General features: G+C 42.2%; 1 protein-coding gene across 5 annotated transcripts in view; it reads left to right on the plus strand.

Annotated features, from left to right (window-relative positions):
• Window positions 1-24,346, plus strand: part of CDCA2 (cell division cycle associated 2) — a 38,367-nt gene that overhangs the window by 8,848 nt on the left and 5,173 nt on the right. For 3 of the 5 annotated variants that reach the window (XM_084766990.1, XM_084766993.1, XM_084766994.1), the window contains 8 exons: window positions 1,325-1,512; window positions 3,195-3,270; window positions 6,624-6,832; window positions 8,239-8,311; window positions 8,850-9,082; window positions 10,073-10,148; window positions 11,700-11,785; window positions 12,898-13,035. In XM_084766990.1, coding sequence (XP_084623116.1) covers window positions 1,325-1,512; window positions 3,195-3,270; window positions 6,624-6,832; window positions 8,239-8,311; window positions 8,850-9,082; window positions 10,073-10,148; window positions 11,700-11,785; window positions 12,898-13,035 — 1,079 coding nt within the window. The remainder of the gene's footprint in view (window positions 1-1,324; window positions 1,513-3,194; window positions 3,271-6,623; window positions 6,833-8,238; window positions 8,312-8,849; window positions 9,083-10,072; window positions 10,149-11,699; window positions 11,786-12,897; window positions 13,036-24,346) is intronic. The other 2 variants (XM_084766992.1, XM_084766991.1) reach the window with 2 other exon arrangements.

The raw sequence follows: 24,346 nt of genomic DNA on the forward strand, positions 1-24,346 counted from the left end.
TCCGTAGTTATAATTGCTTTGAATTTTTAAAAGGCCAGGGCCAATTAGCTCGATTCAGGCTTTGAGTAGGGCTTGTGGCAAATTTAGGTTTGTGTTGATTTTTATAGAATTATTGTTAAACCTTTGCAAAGATGTATGTGAATAGTAAATATCCAGCCCAGATGTTAGCCACGAATTTCTCTAGTCTGATTAATGTCTTGATAGTCTGCTGTGTTCTTCACTGTCCATATAACCCACTTGGTTATTTTTTAGTCATTTCTACCCTTCATTCATAGAGTACTTTAAACACCAGAACTTGACAAAACATTGGCTCTTCTGCGTCCTGTTTCTCTGATATTTCATACAGTCGACCGTAGTTACCCAGCAGAGCCAAGTCCATCTGCTCCACACCACAGGACCCACTGAGATATCCTAGTTTGCACCTTGTAACTTAGCTATTAAATTGTTTTAAAATTTTTTATGTCATTATTATAATTACAATGCCACTGAAATCCTTTTGTACATAGAAATAACCAAACACATTGCAGTTGTGTTTTCTTTTGGGTTTTGTGGGTTTTATTTTCTGAGTTTGAATGTGTGTGTTTTGTTTTGTTTTCCACAAAAACCAAGTGCAGTCCAATTAGAACAATACTAGAACATAGCTGTGTCTTTCAGGTTTTGCCTACATGTGGTTTGCAGGCCAGATGCACCAAGGAGTCTCTAGAGGAACAGAGCCAGTGAGAGGAGTAGCTGTTGCAATGGGGACTAGTTGGGTGGGCATCGTGCTATGGGCTGGATAACAGCAGTTGCTGGCTGCACCCTGTCAGTTGAGAGCCCGATGGCTGCTCAGTCCACAAGCCTGCCTGCCTTGTCAGTACTACTGTGGAGCTGAAGGCCTAGGGGATTCCTGGAGGAGACCCTGGTCGTCAGTCCAAGTTGGGAAGCTGAGGAAGCTGGTTCTCATGGCACTTACAGAGGGTACCCAGGAGCTGCAGTCATCAGGGAGGGTGAAGAGGGGCAGGTAAAAGCAGCACCTCTTTCCTCGCAGTCCTGTCTGGCTCTCACCGTGCAGCCCTGGCCGGTCTCCTGTTTGCATTATAGACCAGGCTGACCTTACACTTTCTGGTCTCTTTTCTCAGCCTCCCTTGTGCCGGCACTACATGTCTGTGCCACCACACCAGTCTTTGAGTTTTCCTTTTTGAGTGAAATTGAGTAGCAGAATTTTGTTTTCATTGATAATATACATACAAACACTAAATTGGCATTATGTTGTTATAACGGATGATATTTTTAATGATAAATATAAGAGAAATTATTTCCATGTCATTTTGTTTTTTGCATATAGCCAAAAGAGAAGGTCTTGTTGAATATCAGCAGTCTGGGTTCCCTGTAAACTCATCTTCAAAGCGACGGAGAATATCCTCCCACGACAGCCCCGATGACCATCTCAGCGGTGCCAAAGAGAAAGTGGCGCATGAGCAGGTGTTTGCTGACCAAGTGTGTGCTGGGGGCGCCTCCATAGATGTTGCTGAGGTGATTGCTTTTCACATAGAAACAGAGCTGTGACTTCCTGCACAGGCAGTTTGAAGACTGTCAGGAGCCGTCATCTTAGTTCCTAGTCTACCATATTGTTGCTGTGGTCCTTAGAGGAGAGTGTGGGTCTTGTGGGTAATTGTGTGACTTGTGTTGTCTGTTGGTTTGGAATGTGTTTGGGATGCTGGTTGTTTTTGACTACTTTCATGAGAATATACAGTGCAAGGATCTTCTGTATAAGGTGTTCTACATGGTGATGGTTTGACTGCAGGTCTGAGTTGTGCCCTGAGATAGCTCTTTGTCCATTCGGGGAACACAGGTCCCTTAGATAACATCTACAGTATCAGTTGCTGAAACTAGGGAGTTGGGGGGGGCGGGTGCAGGGGCTGCCTACCTGCCCAGGTCTGTCCACCTTACATTTCCCTTGCCTACCTAGCCTGTCTAGACTGCCTTGGAAACAGACTTTTCTTGTAGCCCATCTTTGCGCCTCTGCTTGTTTCAAGTGGCATTAGGAATTTTTATGAATTGCGACAACCTAACGTCTGTCAGGATTCTGGAAAGGCACAGACAAACATACATGAATTTCACTACATGAATTTCACTAAAGTAAGACAAAGTCTGCTTCTGGGATTGGTGACCTTTATGCAGCTGTGGATGCAAAGCCAATCACATGACCCTTTCTTCTTGCTTGGTGTCTTCCTTTGGTGATCAGAGGGTTTTCATTTATTCCTGAGAGGGGGTATCTGACACCATTGCAGCTGCAACTAGTTTACTGCTTGCGGGTGAAGGGGAGTAAAGAAGGGGTGTGGTGCACACGTGGTGGTCAGAGGACGGCTCTCGGGAGTTGATTCTTCATCTACTTTGGGTTCTGAGGACCTCATTCAGTCGTCAGGCTTGTAGAACAAATGCTTTTGCCTGCTGAGCCATCTTGCCAGGCCAACAGCTGGAGTCTAGCCTGTGCCATCTCTGCTACTCAGATGCAGCGTATGCCTGAGCTAGTGCATGTTGACTCGTCGCTCCAGGCTCCTTAGTTTCAGTGAGTTGATGGAGTGCATTTGGAGGCCAGAGGAGAGTTCCTGAGCATCTGTTCTCTCCAACCACGTAGGCTCTAGGGACTGAACTCAGGTCGTCAGCAGGCACCCGCTAAAGCCATGTAGCCCACCTAATTCTTCGTGACAGCAGTAAAAATAAAGGGCAGTCATAGCACAGTGACCCCAACACTCCCACAACCCCGGTGACACAAGAACCATTTGTGTCGTAGACTGGCTTATAGTCCCAGCTCCCGCGGCTTTATTCAAGCTAATACAAAATAATTGTTTGGCAGGAGCAATAGAAATTGTTTCTGTCCAGAACTTTGATGCATTGGATATCAGTCACAAAGGATAAATGATTTCTCAGTTAATGTAGATATGCTGTCTAGACTTTAATGGGCAACAAAAGTAAATACCATAAACTTTCCTTTGGGACTGAACATCATTTTGTGGCGTGTTCAGGAGGCAACTCTGATGCATACTCTTGTTGCTAGTTCCCTGTGTTCTTTGCCCTTGCTGGCTAATAAAGAGACCAATTGAACAACACATTTTTAGTCATCCGCAGTGCTTGTTCAAATCTCCATAAAGGTGTCACCAGCAGTACTGTTCATAATAGATGCTGTGCTTTTGTTATTTCTTCCTTTCTCCCAGAAGTCACCTGACATTGCTTCAGCCCAGCCTGGATGTATGGCTGCTCCCCTTCCAGAGCTCACGGAAGCTTCACATGGTAAGTATATATTTTCCTCTATGCAAACACAGGTTGCCCCATTCATAGACAGTTGGAATAAGTGAAAGTGGTTCTTGTGTCACAGGGGTTGTGGGAGTGTTGGGGTCACTGTGCTATGACTGTCCTTTATTTTTACTGCTGTCACGAAGAATTAGGTGGGCTACATGGCTTTAGCGGGTGCCGCTGACAACCTGAGTTCAGTCCCTAGAGCCTACGTGGCTCTCTAGAAGAGAACTGATGCTCAGGAACTCTCCTCTAACGTCCACGTGCATCATAAAATCACATACAATAAGTCAATAAGCATTTTGTAATTTTTACAGTACAATTAGTGATGCCTTTCCAAATTGGTGAAATAATTGATACTAATAAAATAATATATATTACTATGATAGTAATACACGGATAGGGCCAGCAAGGTATGTGGTGCACGCCTGTAATCCCTGCACCCAGGAGGCTGAAGCTGGAGATTTGAGAGTTTCAGGCTGGCGTGGGAAACAAGGAAATCCTGTCACAGGAGGGCAGGGATGGGAGGGAGAGGAGTAGTGCCTATGATTACTAGCAAGCATATTTTGTTAGAAGTAACACTGTATACAATCTATGTGGGTTGTTTTTGTTTTTTGTTGTTTGTTTATTTATTGATTTATTGATTTATTGATTTTCAGACAGTCTTGTGTAGACCAGGTTGGCTTTCAACTCACTGTCTAGCCTCTACCTCATAGGTATTGTGACCCAGGTGTGGGATTGCCTTGTTATAGTCCATTAAGGTTTCAAGTAACTATTGATAGGCCTTAATTTATATCTACTATTCTGTCAAATGCATTCTTTTCATTTGTTTAAGAATCATGTTTTATTTGCTTTTTTTTTAATGAAAGGAAAAGATTTATTTTTGTTCACTCTCACTTCTTGCCAAGATCAAGAAGCCCCATTGTTTGGGGCGTCTAGTGACAAAGGCATGTTCCAGTGTAAATGGCTGGCAGAGAAAAGTACTCGCATATGTCAGAGTGGAGACTTAAGAGTCAGGTCCTCTAATAGCCTTCTAAGTGGTGCCCCTGTTTCCTAAAGGTTCTCAGACCCTACTTCTCAAAGGTAAAACCACCTTTAAGAACATCACAAGAGCACCACCCTAAAGCTAGACTTTTGACACATTCATTCAAACTATATCAGGGCATATGTGTGGTGTGTGTGTTTGTGTGTGTGTGTACAGTACTGTGGCCATGCATGTCATGCAGTAGATTTGGAGTTCTCAAAGAACACATTTACAAACTAATACATTTATATAAAAATGTGTAGTATTTGCTATCTTTAAAACTGCACCTCATTCTCCCCTGTTCGCTTGCTCTGGGATTCCAGCACATGTTCTTCTCAGGCCTTTGAGTGGCCATATATACAGCAGTACATAAAACACAGGCTTGCATATCTTGTGGTTTGGTGTCCTCTCTTCCTTCCTGTGACTTTTACAGTCCTTTGCCTAATGGATGACATGCACAGTTACTTGGTTGTAACCCCTTGCCTGTTATCATTTTTGCTGTAAGCCATCAAACATTTCATTTAAGTTAAGAAGAAATGGTTTTTACACTTACTGAACATATACAGATATTTCTACTCTGTTTGTTCTCTCATTTTTTGTTTGTTTATATTCTTAATGATTTAAATTTCTCTCTGGAGCTTCAGAATGAAATTTTTGCCTTTCTTGTAGTGAATATCTATCCTGGATTTTAATTTTGATTCTAAGGTGGATGGGTGGATTTCTGCTTACACAGATAAGGCACAAGGCCAGGTTACATGTTTGCCATCTAGATAAAACAAGGTACCACCACCTTCTTGGCTGTTCTCTGCCCAGTGATCATGAGGCTTCGTGATGCCCTACTCTACAGTCCGTCTGAAGTGGTAGCACCATAATAAGGACCAGTGTTCCTTTGGAGCACTATGTTTGACCTGCCCAGAAGTGCTAGGATGAACAGGGGAAAGGGGATGCTGTGAGCAATGGTATTTAGCTAACGTAGTCTACTATTTTAAACCGCCTGGTCATGTGATAAACGTGCCCATGGGTCAGATGGCTTAGAAGGCCCTTTGTTAGGGCCTGGTAGGGTGGCTCAGCCAGTAAGGGCAATTGCTGTTCTAACAGAGGCTCCAATGGTTCCTTGCACCATATTGCGTAGGTCACAGCTGCCTATAACTTGAATTTCAAGGCAGTCTGGCACTTCATGGCTCCGCAAACCCCTACACGTATGCGCACTTACACACATAGACACCAACACAAATTTAAACAACGTTTTTAAAAAAGAAGCAGCCTATATGATGCACCTGCTGTTTTCCTTGATTTCCCCACTTCCTGCATCTTGACCCTCTGGCTGAAAGTCCTGTTAAGTAGCTCTCTGTCCTCCGTGCGAGGTGGCGCTGCACTGCCACTTAGTCACTCCACACCAGCACCTCCCCTTATCAACCAGGCTGCAACACACCTTCTTCCCTTGCCAGTCTTAACAGTAGCAAAATGACAGTCTAAGATAGCAACACAAATAATTGTATGATTGGGGTCCTCACAACTTGAAGAGCTATATTGAAGGGTCCAGCATTAGGAGGGCTGTGAATCACTGGTGTAGATGGTTAGAGCATGTTTCATACAGCACAAAGGATGTCTTGGTGTGTGCGCCATACAGGGCTTTTCCTTTATGGTCAGATGTGCTGCTTCACTGGTGGGTAGAGTTCATATTTAATTGGACTCCTTGCATTTGCCAGTGTGGAGCATGCACATTCAGGGGGGCAGCTTCTGTGTGGGCTGATATTACCCCCCCCTTTCCTTCCTCTCTCGCCCACCGTGTCCATCGTGAATAGTAAAATGGCTCATTATCAGGTTTGGCTCAGGTTAGTTTTATGTTGCAAGTAATAGGTATGCTAGCAGTACAAGGCTCATTCCTGACCTTTTTTCCCACCCTCTGACCTATGTTTCTATAGGAGCCGGTACCTCTTATCCTCTTTACCTGCGATAGACATGTACTATAATATGTGGCCAGTGCTACTTCTCTGTTGTCTGTTCATGCCCAGATGAAGTGTCTGAGCAGGGAGAGTGTTAGGACTGAATTTCTTTTTCCTTCAGTTCCTGTTGCTAGGGTTTTAACCATTAAGAAAGCGTTCTACCACTGAGCTGTACAACTACTGCTTGGTTTTGTGGCACAGGGTCTCACTGTGTAGCCTCGTCTGCCTTAAATTGTCCGTCCGTCCTGCCTCCGTCTCCTGAGCGCTGGGCTTACTGGCAGGCTTTCTAAATTCTGTGTTTCAGCCTCTGCCAGTGTGCTGAGTATCGTGTGCCTAGAAGAAGCAGATTTCTGAGTTCTCCTCTCTTGTTTCCCCTGAAGGACTTGGAGTGGCTGACTGTGTAGAGGGCACAAGATCAGTTGCCACTGTTGCAGTTGACACACCTGCAGCAGAGCTGAGCTCAGGCCCAGCCCCTGTCACCAGGTCTCCGGGGACTCCTGTGTGCAGGGGCAGCAGCCCCTCTGCTAAGACCTTTGTTCTTCGTTCTGTGTTGAAGAAACCTGGTAGGCTGTTCCCAGAGAACAGAGAGGTAAGAGTTCATTTCCTAAAGTAAAGAGTGCAGAGTCCTCTTTGTTTGCTTCAGACCAGTAGTTGAGACTCACCCATCACGGTGTGTACAGGAACATGCATTACTCACGGTACTATTCTGGGATTGATTCTATTTTCATGTACTGTTACAGTAGTATTCAAAATTCATTGTAGGGAGATGATATAAGTCTAAAAGTTCATGTAAAGTATAATTAACTGCATTACCAAATTAGCTTGTGATGAGTGCCTCAGCCTGTGACCTAATCCATTCCAATCACTTAAGTCAGCCCCTCTCTTGAACCAGCCATCTTTCTGTGAGTGCCGCAATCCAAGACAAGAGGGGGCTGCTGGGTGGCCTGCTTGAGCGCTTCCTCAGTACCTTTGGCATGTAGACAGTAATAGTGTGTCGTTTGTTGTCCGTATCCACCCTTCTGGGGAGGGAATGTGCGCTTCCCTGGAGGGAGGACCAACTCTGTGATTAGGTGCTGGTTAGGAGGCTTGTTTGGGGCAGAACTACTCAGAGCAGTTCTTGGGGTAGTTATAGTGTGGAATCTGAGCGGGGCTCAACACCACGGCCTGGCAAGGGGCTGCGTGAGGCTGAAGTGTAGGTGGTGATTAAAGAGCACTTAGAACTGCTGCAGGCCTGCCTCTCCTGCCAGGCTATGGGTTTATGCCATCTCTTCTCGATACTGTGTCCTCTGTAGTCTTGTGGATATACACAGACAGACACAGACTCCCTTCTTACTTCTTCCTCAAGAACATGGTAATTAGGCAGCAATGCCCATGCTTACCAAAGGTGCTGTTCTCATGCTTCAGGAGAAGCCCCTTCTTGATAGCATTTACTTCGTGTTCTTTTGATGTTAGTGCAGGCCTCATGCTCGGGCCTGATCTGACGCCTGATAAAATACACTAGAAATTTAGTACTTGAATCTTCCTTAGATCAAACATTAGGTGACTTTTGCCCATACTCAGAGATTTCTTGAATTTTGGCCTACAATACTGTTTATTAAAATCTACAAGCTGGGGCTGAAGAGATGGCTCAACAGTTAAGAGCACATCCTAGTCTTAAAGAGGACTTAAGTCCAGTTCTCAGCACCTATGTGGCAGCTCATACCTGTCTGTGATGCCAGCTCCAGGGGGTCCAGTAGACAGCTGACACATGTGGTACACGTATATACACACGGGCAAAACATTCATACACTTAAAATAAAAATAAGTATTTTAAGAAATAATAAAAGATAAGAGAACCTGGTTTTTTCCCTTGGGCCTTTTCAGCATGGTGTTCTAAGCCAAAACAATTAAGAAAATAAAGGTACTCTATAAAAACTTTCAGCAGTCTTATTCTTTTTAGTGACTTTGTGTATTATGGAAAAAGTAAAATCTTTGATTGGTGATTATTTTGATTAGGAACACAACCTCTGCAACGGTGGGGCTCATCTAATCCCAGATCCTTCCAGCTATTGCGAAGAACAAGGAGCAGGTGTGTTACTCGTGTTTATTTTTAAGCTAAGGGTATTATTTTGTACTCAGAAGCCATATATAGTGCATCGGGTTCCTGCCAGTCAGCTGTTGCTTCACTGCTTCTGAAATTCCTTGGCAATGGAAAGAGGGTAAGGAGGTGGGCAGGTGTCCTTGGAGAGGCTCATGATTGATTTGGGGCTGAGTGTGTGACTCAGTGGTAGATGAACTCCCTGACACGGATGGCGTCCTGGGTTTAACTCCCAGCACCATGCAGCCACAGAGAGAAGTGATGTCTTTTGCCTGCCAAGTTTTACTCAACAGCAGAACTTGAAGAGAACTTGAAATGCTCCGATTTTATTAACAAAGTCAGTACTGTTTTAGTTGAGGGTATGGTTTTCTTCCATTTGAATGTTCTCTACAAGTTGTGTTATTATACAAATAGCAGCTGAGTATACCATATTCAAACATGCTAGTCAGTGCCTTCTTGATAAGAATAACAGCTTAGGTTTTGGTTCTTTTGTTTTTGTTTTTAACATTTTCTCATTTGCTGTCTATAGGTAAGGAAAACTGTAAAACACCAGACTATCTGAATCAGAGGAAGAGGAAGAGAGTTACTTTTGGAGAGTATTTAAGCCCTGAAGTGTTTGATGAATCCTTACCACCCAATACACCGTTGTGTAAAGGAGGAACACCTGCCCGGCAAAGAAGCGTAAACGCTCCTAGTCCCCTGCAGTCACCAGTTGGTTTGCAGTTACTGCAGCCGAACTTTGATGACCAGGAGGAGAATCTTGTAAGTACTTCTGTTTCCATTAGGGTTCACACTATTTGCATGAAAATCATTACTTGAAATTATGAGGTAGGCCCGAGGACATAGCGCGTTTCAATCTCATGTACATTAAAAAAATTTTTTTATCAATTACATTTAGTACTTTCATGAGCTCTAAGCACTGTTGGCTGTAAGATATACCTTTTTGTATCACTAAAAAAATGCTCAGCTGTCTAAGACATTAATGTATGAAAAGTAGCAATCTTGGAAATGAAATAATGTATTTGTAAGATTGGGAAAAAAAACACACAGTGGTAGACACATTTTAGTAAACCTTCAAACACATTAATTTTTAAAAAAAGACAATGAAAAATGACCAGAGTCAGGAAGGAGAGATAATATTAAATATCCTGAAACGTGTTCAAGGACAGTAGTGCCTCATCAACAACTCATGCTGTCATTTTAGCAGCTCAGAAAAACCAGATACAGTCTTTGAAACACAAAGACCGCCAACCATCAGTCAAGCAGGAATGCATTTGTTCCAATAAAGTGTGGGCAAATGGGTAAGAAGGGGCAATTTCGTCAAATGGTCATTTTTTTCTGTGAATGAACAGTAGTTGCTCTGTTGCTGTCTTACTTACTGCCAATTATGTAGGAAAGCTTTGAATTCTTACTTGTTTTGTCATCTTACCATAAATTTCATTGAAAAACATTGCAGTACTAGATGGTGTTTCTTAATGAGTTTCTTTAATTTGCTTTGTAGATTTTAAATAAGCTGAAAGTAGTTTGTCAGTGGTTAGTATGACCCCTTACTTGGGGTGGTTACAATTGGCAAATGTGTTTGCATTGTGACCATTCAGTGCTAGAGAGTTATCTTTGTTTTTCTATTGATTTTATTTTCATTTTATGCTAAAATTCCTCCTAAAAAAGAAGGCATTGTTTTTCTTTGGGACACATCATTTACATATTCACTGAATTTAAGGGTATCTAATTTGTCCTTTTTCCTTTGCTTAGGAAAACATAGAACCACCTCAGATATCATTTGCAACTCTGAGTCCTTCTAAACTTTCATTCTCTGATACTCTTCCAGGTACTATTTGTGCTTACATTTTGTTGGGGTGTGTGGGTGTGGGTGTGGGGGAGTGTGCGCGCAGGGGATGAGAAGACATTATCTGTCCTGTGCTGTCACTCTCTGCCGTTACTCCTTTGAAGCAGGATCTCTTACTGAATCTGAAGCTAGGCTGGTGTCCAGAAAGCCCTAGTCATCGTCCTGCCTCCACTCCCCCATAGCATTGAGATTATAGGCACGCGCACAGCCTTGCCTAGAGTTTACTTTGCTTTTTTGAGACAGATTTGTCATTAGTGTAGAGCTTGCTCCTTAACCTAAGATAGTTGTCTGGCAAACTCTAGGAATCTGTTTAGCTCTGCCTCCTAGCACTGGCATCATATCTCTTTTAAAACTTGTTCTTTTTATTTTTTATATGAGATTTACTTATTCTATATGTATGTGCCTATGTTTGTGTATGTATACCACGTGCATGCTGTGCTTGCAGAGCTCAGAAGAGGATGGCAGATTCCCCCTGGGCAGGCAGATGTGAGCCTTCCAGTGTGGGTGCTAAGGGCTGAACTTGGGTTCTCTGTAAGAGCAGCAAATATTCTTAATTGCTGAGCCGTTTCTCCACCCCCAATATTTGGCTTTTTTCTATGGGTTCTGGGGACCAAATTCAGGTCCTCATGCTCAATGAGCACTTTACCACTGAGCTACCTTCCTAGCCCCTTAATTCTTGTTTTCAGCACATAAAACTTAATCTCTTTCTTCTTAAATTTTTACATGTGGTATAACCATATATGTTCTTGATTTTAAGAAAACCAAATAGTATTATGTGTGAAATTACCACTTCTTCCTATTGCAAGCCTCATACTTGGTAATCACCCACATTTAACTTGGTTTTCTCTCCTTCAAGTTGATACACACAGTGCTGTTGATCTTTTAGCGTGTTAAGGATCAATAATAGAGTTCTTCTGTATTTGCACAGCTGACATAGTTTGGATTGTAAGGACCATTCCTAAATGGCTACAAGTTTTACCCACCATTAACTTGCCTTTGCAGTGCATATACTTCCCAAGTATATGTTTTTTATAATCATGATACGACAAAGATTTTTATCCCCCTGATTTTTATGACATACTAGACTTAGCCGACAAAGCCATAGTGTGAGTACGTGGATTATGAACCTTTATTCATGTGTCCTCCCTTCTGAGACCTTTTGATGTCTTCCTATTGGTACAGCGTGGGTCTGTGAGCATAGAATCTAAAGCTGTAAATTACTGAGTTACAGTAGTCTATCATGTTCTAAATTCTGAACATATTACACTGCCCTTCATTTGTGTCACTAAAAAAGTCAAGACATGTCTAAGGTACAGTTGTTTCCTTTGTGTTTATTCTATTATTTTACTCATTTTGTTATATTCAGTAATGTGAAGTCTTCTAAACATTGCTCTGGATTCATTGCTCTTGTTAATTTTATCTAAATATATTTAAAAGCAACAGTGACTTAAAAAACACTATGCAGTCTTTAACTATGTGATTTGTGTTCATTTTGTGCCAAGAGCCTAATTTTGCTTGTTTCTTGGTTATTAGACACTGACACATGCAGTACTTTAAACAACCACAAAGAAAAAAACTGTGGTGTTGGTAGACCAACACGGATTTCTCACAGAAGACAGGTAAGTACTTGTATTAAATTTTCATGATCATGGTAATGGAGAAAAATTTTGCTCTGATGAGTGCCGTTAAGAATTAGTACTTTGTCTTCCTTGGGTGTAACCCAGAGTCGTGTCTTGCTGGTTTGATTTGAATCCTACTAGAAGGACATCCACTGGAACAAGGGCTTCTCTTCAGAATTGTGTTACTATGGAAGGCAAGCTACTGTGTTAGCTTAGTTTTGGATCTATATGACTGAATTTTATTGTAAATGTGGAAAAGATATGCATATAATTAAGAGCCCAAAAGTAACAAAGTACATGCCTTCTCTTTTTGTGTGTGTTTGGTTTTTGGTTGGTTGGTTTTTGTTTTGTTTTGTTTTTTGTTTGTTTGTTTTTGTTTTTTTGTCTTGTTTTGTTTGTTTGTTTGTTTAAGGCAAGCTTTCTCTGTATAACCCTGATTGTCAGGAACTCACTCTGTAGACCCAGGTTGGCCTTGAACTCACAGAAATTCACCTACCTCTGCCTCTTGAGGGCTAGGATTAAAGGCCTGCGCCACCCCCACCCAGCTAGTACATGCTTTCTTAAACCATGTTTTAGTTTGTGTTCACTGGTGGCATTCAACTTACACTGTATCACTTCCATTGGCTGCAGGTCTTTTGTTTTGTTTATTAAGTTACATGTAATTGGATTTTTGTCTATAGCATACGTATACTGTTGGGCCTTCACCTGACTGAGTGGATGAAAATCCTGTGTTCTAGCCTAAGTTATTGCCCATGACTTGTTATAAGGTAGTAACAGTTAAGTAAATGCCTGATGAATTAATAAGCTACTAGTTCTTAAATCACTTATCTTCCTAATACAATATCCTTCTGAATCTATGCCTGATAAGTTGGGCAATGGTAATTCCCTCTTTTAATTTGAGTTAATATACCTCTGATGGAGCATGTATAAGTAGGTAGGTGGTGTGGCTCAGTGACAGAGCAGGCACTATCTGGCTGTTAATACTGCGCACTGAAGGTGGGGGCCAGGCAGGAAGGGCCTATCCTAGGAAGAAAGGCTAAAGTGAAACCTGGGCCGTGGGATGAAAGGGGACTACCACGCTTTACGTGCCCTTACTTTGATTTCCTTCATAGCAGCTGATGAGCTCTGCAGAAGAGGATGTTTGCAGCTCAGATGCTGCAGGAGCTAAGCCCTGTAAAGAGAAGAACGCGAACAGGAGGAAATGTCAAGAACGAAAATGTACAAGCAAAGCACCTCCTAAAAAGAAACAGGCAAGGCTGACTTTCACAGTATAACATACGTGGTGTGCTGTGTTTCCTCTGTGTGGTAAGGAAGCGGGGAAGTAGTGGTAGGTACGTGTCGTCTCTGTGTGGTCAGAGGAGCATGCAAGGAGCTCTGCTCTCCTAATTAGCTGAGGCTAGGCCTGCCTCTGCTTCATCTTTAATGCCACCCAGCTCAGTACACAGTAGACACCTGGAGTTGCTTCTCATCTTAAGTAGTCTACCTTTTTTCTTTTCTCTCCTTATCCCCCTTTTCCCCGTGTTTCACTATGTAGCCCAGGCTGGCCTTGGGTTCACCATCTTCGTCCCTCAGTCTCCCTGTGCTGGGAATTTAAGTATCATGCCCAGCTCTTGAAATCCTTCATGGATATTCATACCTTTTTTATTAATGCTTATGATTCTGAGAAGAAAGTTGCGTGAGTATCTTGTTTTGTCACTGTTAGCGCCATGATCCAAACACAGGATGGCTCCATCTTCAGCTGTAGATCTCTTTCAGGCATGGGTTCTAGGCTTGGTTAACCGATAAATATTCAGCCAACAATTTATTTGTTTTCACTCTGGTTGCTTTATCAGTTCTCCCAGGTCAGGTCCGGCCACACTAGCCAATTTGTTAAGTACACATTCACCAAACTTTGCCTGTTATTTGTAATGGTGACAAAATGGCTGTCACAAATAAGTGGCTGCAGGACTAATCTCCTATGGAGGAGTCCACATGCTTCCTGCGCTCAGAGCTGCTCCAGAGTCTGCAGCTGCACCTTGCCAGCATGATGATAGCAGCCTGACACAGAGGGTGCCTTCAGCCCCTGCGTCCTTGAACTCTGCTTGTAAATGGCCATCTCACAGAGGGATGGGTGAGCCAGCTGCTAGTGGACTTCTCGCCACAGAGTCTCGTCTCTATGTCTGAAGAAAAGACTGAAAGCCAACTCCCTCAGGTGTGTCACTGTGGGCTTAGCATACACTTAACCAGTTAACCAGTTAGCTAGCCACACATCTTAGCATATGTAGTCCCTAGAATTCTACTCTACTCTCTGCTCTTTTAAATAATTTTCTTTCTGGTGACTTCATAAGCAACATGGTTATTATTAATGACCAAGTTTTAAAACCAAGTCTTCTTGACTTGTAAGTTTATCCATCTGCCTATTGGACATATCTTCTAAAACCCTTTAAGTCAACATTTCCAAAGTTAGTCAGTTTCACCCCTCAGGAAACCCACATAAAACATTCCAAGAACTTCTTTTTTATTCCACAAAACAAAAAGGGCTACTTGTCCTTAATTGGCACAGATACCACTGAGTCATAACAGTCAGAAGACATTGTAAGTTTTCCTGATTTATTTTCTTTTTAAGGCTTAGAGAAATGATGAAAGATTATCTTCCTTTAAAAGTATATTTGTGTTCATTCAAAGGTATGCATATCAGTTGTTGAAAAAAATTTTTTTAACTATAGCTTTAAGAAACACAGTTATAAGTAATGCATATATATATTTCTTCCTAGCAAATCAGTGGCCAGAACATTCAGGAAGGACTGAACATTAGATTGCCCTAATCCCTTCCAGGACCCTACTTGATTAATGTAATTGACATAATATAAGCAATAGAGGGAGAATAGCAATGAGGAAGGGTGTTAAGCAACAGTGACAGCCTTCCATGAATTTCTAGAAGACAGGCAGATGGGAACATGTTGACGGGTAGAAGAGGTGGAAAGATTTACAGTTCAGAATGTGCTAGGGAAGGAACTAGAGGGATCTGGGAACCAGCCTGCTTGTGGGAATCCCAAGAGACTCTGGCCCAGAATTGGCAGGTACAATGGATGAGAAGCGTGAGGAGGAGTACTGAAAAAAGATTAATTGAAGTCTTATACATGGAGCAGTCTGCACCAGTTGGCATGCTATCCCCCTTTCCCAGCCTGATGTTCAGACCAGATGTTGCCATCTAGGTTAAAGCCCGTTCTGGCATTTGTGAATTCCCACAATCTTGACAGCCGTCTCTTGTCCTAACACAAAGCCTAACAACTGAGACTCTTACACTGCATGGCCTTGCCCTGCCCCACCCCACCTGACCACACATGAAGTTCTCAAGGAAAATTTCCGTCCAGCAAGGAGACTGAGCTAGAGCATACAGGAAACTGATATCATCAATCTGTCTGTTCTTAATTAAGAATTGAATTATAAGATTATTATTATTACTGCAATTCTAATAAGTTACAAACAAAATGAAAACCTGGCCTCAGAGAAGTCAGTTATGGACTAGAAGAAATTCATATACTTGGTTAGATTTGAGAAATTAAAGAAGGGATTCTATAAAAAGAGAACAGAAAAAATAATTGTAAAAATGGAAATTTAGGGGGTTGCAGGTGGTCCTCAGTCTTAATCTGACTTCTTATGGCCCTACTGAGCTACTGATCTCCACAAGGGGTCCATACCTTGGACTTGTAAGAAAACAAATGGCCACAATGCTCACTGTGTGTCACCCACACCACAGCAGACATGCTGGCATTCCCCTAGATTTAGAACAGCCCGTCCAGTGTTGCATGGAATGGTATCAACTCAGGGGAATGCTGCATCTTGGGTCCTGATAAACCTGATAAACACAAACATGCCAGCCTTGAGAGCAACTGTCCAGCAAGTATTGGGCGCAAAGATACAGGTGGTGCTTGAGTCCTTACCTTTTCTCAAGCAAAATGCTTGTAGAATTCCAAGGGCTCTAGGCCTCTTAAGGGCTTGCATCTGTGAAAATCTGCATCTAGCTGATTCTAGCAGGCAGATTCCCAGCTACAGGTAAAGGCACTATTTTCTCAGGGTCAAGAGGATGGGCTTTGCTTTAGTCTGTGTTCTGTTGCTGTGAAGAGACACCATGAGCAAGACAACTCTTACAAAAGAAAGCATTTGATTGAGGCTGGCTTATAGTTTCAGAGGCTTAGTCCATTATCATGACAAGAAGAACAGTAGCAGGTAGGCAGACATGGTACTTCAGAATAGCTAGGAGTTCTACATCCGGGTCAGCAGGCAGCAGGAAGAGCTAGACACTGTACCTGGCGTGAGCTTTTGACACCTCGAAGCGCACCCCTAGGAACACACTTCGTCCAACAAGGCCACACGGCCTAATACTTTCAAATAGTGCCACTCCCTGTGGGAGCCATTTTCATGCAAACCACCACAGCCAGTATGATCAGCAAAAACAATTTCTGGTTTTGTGGGCTTTAGGCCTCTTAAGGGTTTGCATCTGTGAAAATCTGCATCTAGCTGATTCCTGAGCTTTGGAAGCAGAAGAAGCCCATTGCAATTGATCTGCAGATCATTGGTAAGCTCAGGGTCAACTGTCTGGAAAAAGCTTAACGGGGTTCCAGTAAGGAACCTGACATGTGTTATCAGGCTGGGTGGAACACAAACATGCCAGCCTTGAGAGCAACTGTCCAGCAAGTATTGGGCGCAAAGATACAGGTGGTGCTTGAATCCTTGACTTTGTCTCAAGCAAAATGCTTGTAGAATTCCAAACTTGGCCACAGAATCCTTGCAAGAGTGATACCGTGACTTCTTGCTGTCTTTCCTCATTTAAGTCATGTTCGCTTTTCATTTTGTTCACATTTGAGCCTTAATTGGGTCATATTCTAGTGCAATGACTGTGCCATCATATAGCAAATAGGAAATAGCTATTAAAGAAGGGGAAAAAATCTAAAAGACCACATCTAAAGGAAAGCAGCAAAGAATCACTAAGGAAGGCATTAAAAAGGGGGAATTCATGGCTTCTGCCTTGACTCCTGACACCAGGGTTGGGCACAGTGGCATCTTCTGATACAGGTCTTCATGTTACTGTCTCTCGTCATAAACCCATCATGGTACATCTCAGATGGTTTAATGGGTGTCTGTGCTCTGATCTGGCTTTTTAAACGAGCAACAGCCGAAAAGTAATAGGGAGAAAAGCTTTGTAGTTGTTGAGTCCTGTCCATTGTATCTACAGTGGTAGGTGGCAGGTTGTGGGAATACGTCAGTATGCTTTTGTGCTTGTCTCATTGCTCATTCATCATCATTGGTTGAGGAAAAGCCAATCTGGAGTTGTTTACTTTACAGATCAAATCCATTTCCACCACACTGCTCCCCCACATATATGTAAGTGCACATGTGCAGTATATAACTGTAGTTAGACTGGAGAATAAAGGAATTTCCAAAAAATAGAGTACAAGAAAAACTTATCATAGAAGAGTTAGATAACCAATCCAAGAGATTTCACTAGAGCTCAGAAAGAAAGGAGGAAATTTTAATAGAAGAAATATATATAACACTTCTCAAAATCTAAGAGAGGGCTTTTCAAACTGAAGGAGCCTGAGACTACGTACTATCTGAGTTCCTCTTCAGTTGCTATGATAAAACACCGTGACCAGGGTGTTTAGGAAAATGCTTCATTGGTCCTAGGTTCCAGGGGGTTAGAATTTAAGAGAGTTGGTGGAGTGAAGGCAAGGTAGCAGGCAGTGAGAGACCAAGAGTTCACATCTCCATCTGCAAGCAGGAAGCAGGGAGAGCTAAGTCCAAAGGATGTGTGTCCTTTTAACATCAAAACCTACCCCCAGTGACATTCTTTCTCCAGTAAGGCCTAACCTCCTAATCGTCCCTAAACAGCCACCAATGGGACAATGTATTCAAAATCTGAGACTTACAAGAGGCATCTCATTCAAATAAGCAAGCCTGGTACATTAGAAAGGCAGGGCACAGGGATGTCAGTGTGAAACTAAAGAGCATAGGAAGGAAGAAGAAGAGTGGGCTTTGCTTAGAAAGAGGCAGTTCAAGTGACATCAAATTTCTCAGAAATTAAAATGTTCCCTGGGCATGGAAGGATACTCAGTCTGCACTTACAGGGACCACCTGATCATCATAATTAAAAAAAAAAAAAAAAAGTCCCCCTGTGGCAGGAGTCAGCAGAGATTTAGAAATTGGTAGCATACATTGCTAACAAACAAAAAGGTGCACTCAGTTTTCTCTGGGTGATACAGATCTGCGCCGAGGTGAATTTGAGAAGATCTGGCTGAATCTAATATTCATTCATTTACCCTTTAACTTAGCATTCCTGGTTTTAGGACTATCTCAAAGATCCAAGGACAAAAATACCAAAAGGTATGTGTCCAAGGTCATTTATCATATCACTGTAAGGCAGAAACCCGGTGTCATCCAATATGAGGCTTGACTGATAAAGTAGACTGTCCACACAGTAAGTATTATTACAAAGCTGTAGAAAATAGTGAAGAAAACTTCCATATGCTGCTATGGAGTGATGCCAGAATATACTCACATACTTAGCAAAAAAGGTAAGTTATAAATTGTGTATAAGAAATAGCTATTGCTTCTCTCTTGAAGTCACATTTTCAAGTAGCACTTGAAATGGTCTCTGTAGAGGAGATTAAGTTAAAATGAGGCCTTTGGGGATGGGCTTTAATCAAATCTAACTTGTTTTTATGAGAGATAAAAATTTGGATATAACACCAGTGGTGCTTGTGCACAAAGGAAAGACTATGTGAGGACTCAGGAGGCCATCTGCAAAGCAGAGAGTTAGGATAAACCAGCCAGTACATTCATCTCAAATTTCAAGCTTCCAAAATAGCAAAAATAAAGTTAGCCAACTGTCTTAGTCAGGATTTCCATTGCTGTGAAAAGACGCCATGGCTATGGCATCTCTTATAAAGGAAAACATTTAATTGGGGCTGGCTTACAGTTTCAGAGGTTTAGTCCATTATCATCATGTTGGGAAGCATGGCAGTGTGCAGTTTGACATGGTGCTGGAGAACGAGCTGAGAGGTCTACATCTTGATCTGCAGATAGCAGGAAAAGAACTGTCTGCTACTGAGCCTGGGCTTAAGCACCTGAGACCAAAGCACATCCCGGCAGTGACACACTTTCTCCCACAAGCCATGGCGACTCTAGCAAGACTAATAGTGTCACTCCCCATGGGCCTAGCATTCAAACACACGAGTCTATGGGGGCCATTCCTATTTAAACCACTATACCACTAAGCCTTTGATGACTTTGGTAGGTTGGTTCTAACAGTTATCTAAGAAAACAAGAACGTGTATATATTTATGTAAACATGCAAAACAAAGTGTTTTAATTTCTTTTTTAAAAAATCAAAAACAGGTTATCTGGATGGAGGCATTTGTCACCACACCCTGGGACCTGAGTTCGATTTACCTGGGGAAGACAAAAATCAATCCTCTCAGAGTTGTCTGCTAGCCTACACACACACAAACGCACACACACACTATAATTTAAAAGAAACAAATGAGCTAGGCATGGTGGCACACACCTGTAACCCCAGTACTTGGGGAGGCAGAGGCAGGCGGATCTCTTGAAGTTCAAAGCCAGCCTGGTCTACAAAGTGAGTCTAGGACAGCCAAGGCTACACTGTCTCAAAAAAACAAAAACAAAAACAATGTAAGTTCTCTATCCTATGGGGACTGGTAACTAGAATAGGAAAATGCATGTTAATTTTTAGTTTTGACTTTGAAACTGCACGTTTTATACATGGCTACAATCAAGAGAATTCTTTAAAAATTGCAATCAAAATGAAGCAATTTTGCTATATCAGCTTTGTGGCTTAACTCCTTAAGAAGCTTTTAAAGCTAGAAATTTGAATATATTATATATTACTATATACTTAAAGACTAACAGTAATTGCAAAGAAACTTTGAGATATTCATTGATAGAAGAACATAGTTTAAAGTATAAACAATATTTATTGTCACTAATAACTAAAACTTCTCTATTAGACAAAAGATTGTAGATCATAGCTTTTAAGACTAAATTTGGAGCCCGGTGGTAGTGGTGGTGGCGGCGGCAGCACACACTTTTCACTCTGGAGGCAGAGGCAAGCAGATGTCTGAGTTTCGGGACAGCCTGGTCTGTCAAGCAAGTTTCAGGACAGCCAGGGCTACACAGAAACTGTCTGGGGGAGAAGGGTAGAAATTTTGAAATGGAAGTATCAATATGATTTCATTGATATTTTTCATTGAAAAGAATTTTCTAGCCCTTCCCATTGATAATCAAGAAGACCAAGTGTCCCTGCCCCCACTGCCATGCCTACCTGCCAGTTAAGAGAGACCTGGGTCCCATGGAGAGAAGGATTCTCAAAGTTACAGCAGCATGTAGAAAGTGAGCCTGGGTCTGCAGTCAAGGCAGCTCATACAGCTGGGGCCTTATTAAAGAAGACTGTTCTTACTGAACGCTGAAGCACAAGGGCGAGGTAGGGAGTATTGTGTACATGTGTACTAATGTGTTGTCTAGAAGTGCACTGCCATTCCAGTTCGCTTTTCTGGAAATGGAGAATAAAGCCTAAGCTCCACTTCAGGTAAATAAAATAGTTGAGTTTTTACCTCATGAGTGAGAAATGGTCATGAGAGCTGCTAAAGTAATTACATAAGTTGATGGGACAGCAAAAGCAAGATTCAGCAACAGATGAGGTGTTGTAGAGTACAAAAAAATATATTCAGACTACATATGATAAAGGATACGCAAAATATTTAAGGAACCCAAAAGCAAGAAAGGAGCCCAACTTCAAAAGTGGGCAAAGGGCCTGGATACTGCTTCCCACAAGAGTGTACACAAACAGCCAACTGATACATGAAATGGTGCCCAGTAGTACTAATTGTCAGGGAGAGGGCACTCAAAATGATGAGATGCCACATCACACCTGTTGGCCTGGCTGTTGTAGAGTGACAGTGGGTTCTGTTGAGAATCTAAAGAAAGGTAGCCATTGTGGAAGACACATGGCCCAGCAGTCCTGCTTCTGATTCTAAGAAATAAAGTCAGCTTGTCAAGGGGATAGCTGTGCTTCCAAGTTTATGTTTTTTCATAATGGCAACATGTAGTTAGCCTGCGTATACCTGGAAGGACAGGTGAGAAAGAAGATGTATTTAGACGCCATGCAATACTGTCCGCTCACGAACTACTGTTGTTTGCAGCAGCATGCTTTGAGCCTGTGTGTGTGCTAATTGAAATTGGCCAGACACAGAGAAACTATTGCAGTGTCTAACATGGGATTTTAAGAGATCAGAATTAGAAGTAGTGAGTCAAATGGTGATTTGTGAAGGCTGTAGGTTAGTTAGTGTCGCCTGTTTACCAGGCATAGTGAAACATACTTCTAATCCCAGCACTTGGGCTGAGGTACGAAGATTGCCACAACGATACTGAGGTCCAATCTGAAAGGAAGTAGGAATGCCTTCTGAAGTAAACTACACAAGGTTTCCATAGTAAAGAACAACTTGGAAATTCCTGATCACAGCTTAAATGTTCTCAACAAAGAAAGTATGTAACAGATCTGTTAGCTGTATGTGCTGTAGAAAAATCTATCTAATAATGCTTATTATAAAAACAGCCTGTAATTATTACAGCAGTACTACCTAACCCACTATCAATAAAAGACACCTGTTATATTGTAGAATAACCTCATTTTACCTGGGACTAGGCAGACATTAACCCGCTAAACCACCCTTATCACTCCCAGCCCCCATCCCAGGCCATCTGCTTTAATCACTCCTATCTGGGCTGCTTCCCATCCGTAATCCCAAAATACTTGCTAATATTCTTCATCTGGGCTGCTTCTCTCCATCCACGCCGATCCAGCCATGTGCTAGCCCATCTTGACCTCCTCTTCCTGGTTCCTCCGCCTGTACCTGTCTCCTTCACAAGATCTTCCTGTCTCCAAAGCTCTCTAACCTCAAACACACACTCTCTCTCTCCTCCCTCCCTCCTTCCCTCTCCCTCTCCCTCTCTCTCTCTGTCTCTCTCCCTCTCCCTCTCCCTCTCCTCTCTTCTGCAAGATTCCAAGCTTCTACATTTATAGTTAACCAGTCAGCTTTAAATAGGTAGATCAAGGGTTTATACAACAAAGACAGGCATACTTGAGAATGTGCTTGTCTGGACAACAGCCACATCTTGGGTGCCAGTAATAGCATCAGAGTGCATAGCACCAGACCAAACCCCAATATGGATGTATATGTCAAAAAATTACATTGTAGCTGGGCATGGTGGTGCAGTTGGGAGGCAGAGGCAAGTGGATCACTGTGAGTTCGAAGCCAGCCTGGTGTACAAAACAAGTCCAGGACAGCCAAGGCTGCACAGAGAAACCTTGTCTCAAAAAGTGTGGTTCTAATTTGTCAGTTACACAGATTGTACCTGTTAATGCTTGTCAAAACTTAGTCTAATCAGTCATCGGGGACCTTGTGACCATAGACACCATGACCATAGTCACCCAAATCCAGACTTCAGATGCTTCTATGAGACTTACTCTCAAATAAGTGGGATTTTTAAGGTCCTTCCACCAGAACCCAAAAAATAAAACTCCGGAGTAAGAGAAACTTAGAGCTTTACGAAGTTGTATTTAGGCTTGATTGGGACCCTAAATTGAGCAGCAGGAAGAGGGTATGTATTGACCAGCTAGAGAAGTTCAAATTAAGGAGACAGGGGAAACTGCTAAGTTGTGGGTATTTAACTTTGAGATTACTTTTAGAAACATGCTGTTGTAAGGAATAAGGAAAGGTCCCAAGGATCCAGTTCTCCTTAATGAGGACTCTTGACAAAAACTAATAAAAGAACAGCCAGTATGTGAATGCAGCCAGGAGCCTAGAAGCTGAACCAACCTTGCAGTTCCCAAGTCGAATGGCTTCCCCCAGGGTTGGGTACATTTTCGTGCTGTGCTATAAGGAAGGCATATGCATACATATATATTTAAGTAGATTGCAATTTGGGGCCAGTTTTTAGCCTGCTGATGAGGTGATCTCATGGGTAAGATAGCTGCTTAGATGCACTGTTAGGACAGACCTCTTATCATTTTGCTGGTAAGCCTTACTCACATGTCTTAGTTAGGATTTCTATTATGATTAAACCATGACCAAAAAGTAGCTTGGAGGGGAAAAGATTCACTGGGCTTAAACTTCCACGTCACTGTTCATCAAAGGAAGGCAGGACAGGAACTCATGCAGGGCAGGAACCTGGAGGCAGGAGCTGACGCAGAGGTCACAGAGTGGTGCTGCTTACTGCCATGCTCCATATGGCTTGCTCAGCCTGCTTATAGATCCCAGGACCACCAGCCCAGGACTGATACCACCCACAGTGGGTTTTGCTTTCCCCCACCAATCACTAAGAAAATGCCTTACAGCTTGCCTCTTCCAAAAGCATTTTCTTAACTGAAGCTCCCTCCTCTCAGATGACTTAAGCTTGTGTCAAGCTGACATAAAGCTAGCCAGTATGTTCACACTGAACAGATTTAAGGTACGCTCAACACAGTTTATCTTCTTTGACATTCATGTTTTTAAAATATGTGAGGTCATAGATTGGCTAATTAGCTTGACGGAGCCATACCATACAATATACATTATCAAAACATAAACCATAGATAACTTTAACAATTTAAATTTTCCTTACAATACTTTTCCTCTCTCAAAATAATAGGAGTTTGGAAGAATTAGAATAGCCAGCACCTAGCTCTGGGTATGGGTTGATTCACATTTGAGCTCCTCTTATTATTTATTCTTTGAGCATTTTTCTCTCAATTTTAAATCTTAAATTTAAAAAAAGAAGAAGAAGAAGAAGAAAAGAAAAAGCCACTAAAAACACAGAGTCTGATTTGTGCTGTTCCTCTGCATCTGAACATGAGGCCTCCCTTGTGGTTTAAACACCCGCTGTCCTTAAAGAAAACTGACTTTCCCTCCCCCACCACCTGTCAGTTACAAACAGCTTCCTGCCTAGGGGTGGGATTTGCCCACTTTGCCTCCTTCATGCTGAGATGTTTGCTGGCTTGAACTCCTGCAGGTTTTGTGCACTCTGTCTTGATAACTGTAGCCTTATTTGGGGTACCCTACAGTGACTCCCACTCTGCACAAGAGGACAATGGGGTATTCAGTTGACATTACTTGGCAGTTAAATGATAGAATTTGAACCCAGAGGCCAAATGTTTCTCTTCTGCAACACATCTGTGAACCCCACCTTAAAATATTTCTTTTCTCTTGGCTTCTACATCCACTGACCAAGCCAGCATTTCCTCATCTAGTCCGTGAACTGTCAACAGATGTTCCATAAAAAAGGAAGTTTAATGGAAAAATATTTAACCCAGCACTTTCCTTATGTGCTTAGAGATTATTTATGCAGAAAGCTTCTCACCAAATTATATGCTCAATGTATATTGCATATTGCCAAGGGAAACATTCATCTTGTAGCATTCTAAAATTATTTTTGCATGGAATGTTGTGTTTGGTTTTGTTTTTACAAGTTATCTATAGATATCTCAAAAACACACAGTTTTGTACCACTTCTGCGTTTTTGAGT

This window comes from Acomys minous (assembly GCF_964271855.1).
Source record: "Acomys minous genome assembly, chromosome: 18".
Classification (NCBI taxonomy): Eukaryota; Metazoa; Chordata; class Mammalia; order Rodentia; family Muridae; genus Acomys; species Acomys minous.